The 7,834-nt window shown below is 48.4% G+C and overlaps 1 protein-coding gene across 1 annotated transcript; it reads left to right on the top strand.

Annotated features, from left to right (window-relative positions):
- The first annotated feature begins 638 nt into the window (after positions 1-638).
- Positions 639-1,533, top strand: LOC125313651. The gene is made up of 2 exons (XM_048273455.1): positions 639-822; positions 911-1,533. The coding sequence occupies exons 1-2, from the start codon at positions 639-641 to the stop codon at positions 1,531-1,533; spliced, it is 807 nt and encodes a 268-aa protein (XP_048129412.1).
- Positions 1,534-7,834: the final 6,301 nt, after the last annotated feature.

The following is a 7,834-nucleotide window of genomic DNA, read 5'->3' as shown; positions in this document are numbered from 1 at the left end:
GGGTTGTTTTTATCGTTCCGCTTGCATTGCATCTCGCATACTTTACGTTCGTTGTGGATCCCGGTGAGTTGCGAGTTCTCTGGTGACCTTGCGGGATGTTGGTCGACCCGTCGGGCACGGGACGTGACATCCCCGTTCGAGTGGTATCAGAGCAAGGTCAGCTCGATCCACGTCGTTTGAGCGATGGAGTGATAAGGAGGAATGACTTTAGAGCGACCACTAGTTGAGACTTTAGGCGATCGCGAGTCTTAGGCACGAAAGCATGACATTTGATGTGGTGCATGTGTATTGGCAAGGAGTTGGGTCTTCATATCGTGCAATTGTGTGAATTGGCCGTGAAATCCGCTTGATGTATTGGATTGCTTGTGTTGATTTCACTAAGCTGCAGATGCGGCTGGACTAGAGGTACGATTGAAAACCCTTGCTGTGACGCTATGGTTGCTGGCGTGCTATGAATTGGTGATTGCGTAGCTTGTTTTCCTTTGGTTTTGGATGCTTGATTGAGTACCTGTGAGTTGGTTGCACGATGACCGTGGGGGATCCTAAGGTGCTAGTTGAGAGTAGATATGCTTGAGTGCTTGGCTTAGGCCCCGATCCCCGAGTAATTGTAGTTGTCGGGTGTAGTGAAACCTTCTGAGATGAGCGACGTAACTAGGGGAACAAGGGGAGCTTCTAGCTCGAGAGCGCCCGCGATAGAGGACCCGAGAGTAGATGGAGTTCTTAGAGCCCTGGAGGAAATTGGTAATTTGATGGGCGGACAAGCTCGGGAAAGAGCTGCTGCCGTAGCTCAGGCTGCAGAGGCTGCTGTGGCGCGCCAATGTGGCAAATGGGAATAACCATGGAGGAGGAAACGGGAACGGGAATCGCCCGATGAGTCACCTGGTGGAACAATTTCCGAAACCGAAACCAGCTCGGTTTGATGGTGCTGGAGATCCAGAGATGGCACCTCGTTGGATTGAGAAATTGGAGAAGGCCTTTGAGGTTCTTGGGTGCACCGATGAGGAGAAGGTGACCCCGGCGGCTTACCGGTTAGAGGGTACCGCAGATGATTGGTGGAAGGCCACCGGAGGAAGGATATTTCCCGAGGGCGCTGCTCTCACTTGGATTGCCTTTACCGAGGCATTTAACGGGAAGTATTTCTCGGAGACCGCTCGGGAGCGGAAGTTGGTAGAGTTCCAACAACTTCGCGGGAACCAGTTAACGATCGACCAATATGAGGCGGAGTTCGCTAGATTGTCAAGGTACGCGCCGAGGATGGTGGAGAACCCAATAGACAAGGCGCGAAGATTTAGGGATGGATCGAGACCTGACCTTCGCGATCGGATGATTGCACCGAACCCGAGGACTTATGAAGAGATGTATGAGAGAGGTCAAATGATTGAAAGAGACATGAAGGAAAGGGCTGCCGCATCTGGTTCGCGGTTCGCTCCTGTTAGAGACCGTCGTCGGTTTGGCAAGAGGCCAATGGCGGACAACAGGCGCTTCGTCCCTCCACCCCGGAAGAGTATTGGGAAGCCTAACCGTCGAGACTAGCCGGAACCGCTTTTATGTGGTAGGAGGCATGGGAGTGGGCCTTGCCCAAGTAGGACGGGCGCGTGCTTCAAGTGTGGCCAGCTGGGTCACCAAATAAGGAACCGCCCGAGTCAAGCTCCGGAACAGCGATCGCAAGGACAACGGCCTCGGTATGGATCACCGGCGGGAGCCGCCCGCGAACGACTTGGGTAGGCCGCCGGCTCAAGGACGAGTGTATGCTGTGGCACGCAAGGAGGTGGAGAGCACGCCCGGCGTGGTCACGTGTACGGTTACATTATGCGATCATGCTGCATATGCCTTGTTTGACCCTGGGGCTTCGCATTCATTCGTGTCTGCTCAATTTGCTGATTTAGTTGGATTAGAGTTAAAACCGTTGGAAGCAATATTGCATGTGGCTACACCCTTAAAGAGTGAAGTGTTGGTTTCCTTAGGGTGTTGGGACTGTAAAATAGTGATTGGCGGTAGTGAGGAATTGATTGATCTTGCTGTGTTGCCCATGTATGACTTTGATGTTATAGTCGGGATGGATTGGTTGGGTAAGTTAAAAGCCGTGGTTGATTGCGGGAGCAGGGCGATTCAATTCTTTCCTTTTGGTCGCCCTAGATTTGATTTTGTCGGGAGTCGGGGAGGAACGTCGATCCCTCTAGTCTCGTCACTTGAGGTGACTAAGGCGATGAATGATGGATGTGAGGCTTATTTAGCGGTTGTGTTGGATCCGACGGCAGAAGGACCTAAGTTGGAAAACATACCGGTAGTGCGTGAATACCTCGATGTGTTTCCTCAAGATTTACCTGGATCGCCACCCGAGAGAGAAACGGAATTCTCTATTGAATTAGCCCCTGGGACGGAACCGATATCGAAGGCGCCCTATAGAATGTCCCTATCCAAGTTGAAGGAGTTAAAGGTGCAAATGCAAGAACTATTGGACAAAGGGTTTATTCGTCCCAGTGCTTCACCTTGGGGAGCACCAGTACTATTTGTAAGGAAGAAGGACGGGTCATTGCGGTTGTGCATCGACTATAGACAGTTGAATCAGGTGACCATTAAGAACAAGTACCCATTGCCAAGAATAGATGACTTGTTCGACCAACCGCAAGGTGCTTCGGTGTTCTCGAAGATTGACCTAAGGACAGGGTATCACCAATTAAGGATTAAGAAGGAAGATATCCCTAAGATCGCCTTTAGGACAAGGTATGGGCATTATGAGTTTACGGTGATGCCTTTTGGATTGACCAATGCCCCCGCTGCGTTCATGGACTTGATGCATCGAGTGTTCAAGGAGTATTTGGATAAGTTCGTCATAGTGTTCATAGATGACATCCCGATCTACTCAAGGAGTGATGGTGAACATGAGGCGCACTTGAGGATTATCTTGCAAACATTAAAAGAACACTCACTCTACGCCAAGTTTAGTAAATGCGAGTTTTGGCTGAGTAGAGTGGCGTTCCTTGGGCATGTAGTTTCTAGAGATGGAATCTCAGTGGACCCCTCTAAGATTGAAGCGGTGATGAATTGGCCTAGACCGACAACGGTGACCGAAGTGAGGAGTTTCTTGGGTCCGGCAGGCTACTATAGAAGGTTTGTGGAGAAGTTCTCCTCGATAGCCATGCCCTTAACTAGATTGACGAAGAAGGAAATGAAGTTTGATTGGACCGACAAGTGTGAAAGGAGTTTCCAGGAGCTTAAGCACAGGGCGACTCTTGCACCAGTACTGACTATCCCCTCCGGACCAGGAGGCTATGAGGTTTATAGTGACGCGTCTTTGAAAGGAATGGGTTGTGTACTAATGCAACATGGAAAGGTAGTGGCGTATGCCTCGCGCCAATTAAGACCCCATGAGATGAATTACCCGACGCACGATTTGGAACTTGCTGCCATAGTCTTTGCCTTGAAGATCCGGAGGCATTATTTGTGTGGAGAGAAATTTCAGATCTATACGGACCACCAGAGTCTAAAGTATTTATTTTCCCAGAAGGAGTTGAATATGAGGCAACGTCGGTGGATAGAGTTACTCAAGGACTATGACTGCGACATTCTGTATCACCCCGGGAAAGCAAATCGAGTAGCAGATGCGCTAAGTCGGAAGTCGAGTATGGCGCATATGCTAGTAAAAGAGTGGACTCTCCTGGAAAGGATAAGAGATTCGGAGTTCAAATTGGAGGTTTGTCGGTTGTCCAGCTTGATAGCGACACTAAGGATTGAACCCGAGATCCAGGATAGGATTAAGGCATTGCGATCGACAGACCCCGACCTCCAAAAGATATTGGGAATGGAGGCGGATAAGAGGAAACCGGAGTTTCAAGTGTCGGGGGAAGGAATACTGAAGTTTCGTGGGAGGCTGTGCGTGCCCAATGACGAAGAGCTCCGAGAAAGGATTTTATCGGAAGCGCATCGAAGTAACTATAGTATCCACCCGGGATGTACGAAGATGTATCAAAATCTCCGCCAACACTACTGGTGGAATGGAATGAAGGTAGATGTCGCCAAGCATGTGGCGAAGTGCTTGACGTGCCAACAAGTTAAGGCACAAGATCGTAAGCCGGGCGGAATGCTACAACCTTTAGAGATTCCCGAATGGAAGTGGGAGCACATCACCATGGATTTCGTAATGGGGCTACCAAGGAGTCCACGGGGACACGATTCCATATGGGTGATTGTGGATAGACCGACCAAGTCCGCACATTTCCTACCGGTACGAAAGGACTTTGATATGGAGAAGTATGCGGGGGTTATACATGAGGCGAGATAGTGCGCTTACATGGAGTCCCAGTGACGATTACGTCCGATCGAGACCCGAAGTTCACGGCCATGTTCGGAAAAGTTTACAAGAGGCCACGGGAACAAAACTGCAAGATGATGACGGCGTACCATCCCCGGACCGACGGACAATCAGAAAGGACCATTCAGACCTTGGAAGACATGCTAAGGGCATGTGTAATTGACTTCAAAAGTGGATGGGAGGATCAGTTACACTTAGTGGAGTTTGCCTATAACAACGATTACCAACAGAGTATTCAGATGGCACCCTTCGAGGCATTATATGGTAGGGCTTGCCGAACCCCTCTTGTTGGGACGAAGTTGGTGAAAGAAGCATAACTGGGCCGGAGTTGGTGGAGAGATCCGTGGAAGCAGTTAAGGTGATTAGAGAAAGACTCAAGACGGCACAGAGTCGCCAAAAGAGTTATGCGGACAAGCGACGAAGGCCTTTGGAATTTCAGGTCGGAGATCATGTATTCCTCAAGGTGTCGCCGATGCGAGGACTATCAAGATTCGGCAAGAAAGGAAAGCTGAGTCCTAGGTACGTGGGACCCTTTGAGGTTTTAGAGCGAATCGGTACCTTGGCCTATCGTCTCGCCTTGCCACCAAGTTTGTCACAGGTGCACAATGTCTTCCACGTCTCGATGCTAAGGAAGTACGAGCCGGACCCGACACATGTATTGGACCATGAAGTCATCGAAGTAGACGAAAGAGTGACGTATGTGGAAAGGCCCGTCAGGATCGAGGATAGAAAGGAGCAAGTACTAAGGAACAAGACGATCCCGCTGGTCAAGGTAATATGGGAACATCATGGTACCGAGGGAGCCACGTGGGAAGCGGAGGAAGCGATGAGACGTCGGTACCCCCATTTGTTTGAATAGGTGACTTTGATTGTAAATTTCGAGGACGAAATTTTTGTAACGGGGGAAGAGTTGTGACATCCCAAATTTTGACCCGATTCAGAACTAATGAATGAATGAATATCCGACGATGTATTCCAGTTATATCTCGCCCTGAATTGATCACTCATGGGTTGTCTAACCGAAGGGGAAAGGCTGACCAGGAGGTACGACGTAGACCTAGAAAACTCGCGTGAGAAATGGCACTTAGACCCTAGGAATTGTCGAGGAAAAGTTTTGTGACCGTTAAGGACTGGTCTAAGAACGATTAAGGAACATATGGCTAGTGTTGTACGATTGGGTCGCGGGTGGTTCCGCTCGCCAACGTACAATTTGCCAAAAATCTCCTTAAATCGAACTATGACGATCGGGATAATCGGAACTAGCGACGAACCCTCGCATTCCCCGGACAATCGAGGTCGCCAAATCTCGAGTGTTCCAAATAGTGATGAGGATCACAAGGTTGCTACGCGTACGTGCCTAATAAGCCGCCCGTTAGCCCGAGATAAATTGGAATCAAGATCGGCGGTGTTCGGAAGTGAAATTGGAATTGGATTCGGGGATCGAATTTGGTGAGGTCCAGTGAATAAAATTTTGGACATCGTCTCATCGAAAATTTGGACCTTGGAATACCCCTTTAAATTTTGGTTAACCCTTAATCTCGATCGATTTAGGGCCTAATTACTTGGAGTAAGGTTAATCGCGTTTAGAGAATATTAATCCCCCATGTTAGTCGAAATTCTAGAAGCCACCAAAACCCCATGTGCTCTTAGATTTCAAGATAGGGCAAACCCTTGAACCCATGGACACAACTTGATGGACTAGGGGACAATACCCTTGATTGACTAGAATAGTCCTCTTGAATGACAACCCTTGATTGACTAGAATAGTCCTCTTGAATGACTACCCTTGATTGACTAGAATAGTCCTCTTGAATGACAACCCTTGATTGACTAGAATAGTCCTCTTGAATGACTACCCTTGATTGACTAGAATAGTCCTCTTGATTGACAACCTTCCATCACTATTCACACTACTATTCATGTCATAAACCTAACCCACCATCTCTTCTTCCTTGGAAATTGGAGAAACCACTCCCTCTCTTTCCCCATTTTCCCTCTCTTTTCCTTAGCCATTTTTGAGCTCTTCTTCCACTCTCTCCCCATATACTTGATCGAACACCTCCATTTCTCTCTCTCTCATTTTTGTTCTCTCCTTTGCTCTCACAAACTCATCCTCTCTCTCTCGGCTCTCTCTTCTTCGGCGTGCAAGGAGGAACACCATCGCCGCCCCTTCCTCTTTCCTTTACGGCCGTGAACCACCGGAGCTCCACGTCGGCGGACCACCGCCATCTCTCTCCCTTGGACGCCGGAACAGCAGCCGGTTGGAAAAGGGGCTGCCTTGTTCGGTTCCTTCGACTTTCAAGGAGGTAAATGTCTTGGATTTGACCATAGATTATGGAGGAACAAAGGAGGATGATTATATGTGAATTTTGTGAGAGTTTCACGGACTAAAGTTGGTGTTTTCTTGCCTAAATCGAAGGGGACATCCTTGGATAGATTCTGGTCGCGCACGGTGGAGGCTTGATCGCCTACTTTTTCTTCGCCAAAAAGGACTGGTAAGTGGTTCTAATCCTTCCTTAGGCTTGCGAGTACCAAAGGGTATGTTAGATGGTGAGTTTGGACCTAATAGAGGCCGATTGTGTGAGATTTGGGGGAGAAACCGGTTCTGATTTGGAGTGCTCGGTTAAGACCCGAAATTTTGGTGAGTGAAATGAGCTTGTTTCTATGTTAGTTTGGGGGTAAAAGAGGGGTCTAAAGTGGTGGTTATGGGTTGTGCATGTGGGATTCTTGTTTGGATGTGTTTGGGCTCGAAATGACTTGTTTTGGTGGGGATGTGTGTAATGGCCGAATTTTAATGAGGGACAATGGCGCAATTGCTGAGTTGGGATCCTACGTAGTCCAATGAACATGTGGCATGTGGTATTGAGCGTCAAAAATGCGACGGGAAAAATTAGACTCAATTCGGACTAAATGGAATCTTATGTGATTTGCTTGAACCAAGTGGAGTTTCTATGCGTTACGGTATGCCATGACCATTGTAATGGTATGTGTGATCCTTGGATATGTCATGATTGAGTTTGGTCTAAATTGTGATGCGTGGACCTATGATTGTTAATGCGATCGGATTTTCATGTTAATGAAGCTGTGAATGGAATTTCCTAGTGAATTGTGTGTAATGATACCCCGATGCGTTATACGCGGGGTTTATGAGTGATCGTATTATATTATGACATATCTGTATGCACTTTGTACCCCGATGCGTTAAACGCGGGGTTTGTGCCCGTCCCGATGCGTTAAACGCGGGGGACGACCCGAGGCGTTATCACGCGGGTCCATGGATTGAGCTCATTCATGTATATATGTATACGTATATCGCATAGCCCGATGCGTTTTTACGCGGGCCTATTCGTTGAGATCTTATGCTATGAGCCCGAGGCGTAGAGACGCGGGCCCGAATGTTTGAATTGCCCGAGGTTGATGCCATATGTGGTTGAATTGTATCGTAGAAGGTTCAATGATTGAATTGAAAGTTTCAGTGTGTTAACTTATGTTCATAATTCCCGCATATTTGGTCCGGTCGGT

This window comes from Rhodamnia argentea, chromosome 2 (assembly GCF_020921035.1).
Source record: "Rhodamnia argentea isolate NSW1041297 chromosome 2, ASM2092103v1, whole genome shotgun sequence".
NCBI lineage: Eukaryota > Viridiplantae > Streptophyta > Magnoliopsida > Myrtales > Myrtaceae > Rhodamnia > Rhodamnia argentea.
This window is presented reverse-complemented; position numbering and strand designations above follow the sequence as displayed.

Bases quoted from the DNA above. Each gene is read 5' to 3' on its own strand.
- LOC125313651 (XM_048273455.1), top strand. From the start codon at position 639: ATGAGCGACGTAACTAGGGGAACAAGGGGAGCTTCTAGCTCGAGAGCG. The intron at 823-910 runs GCAAATGGGAAT...AACCGAAACCAG, and splicing joins TGCTGTGGCGCGCCAATGTG to CTCGGTTTGATGGTGCTGGA.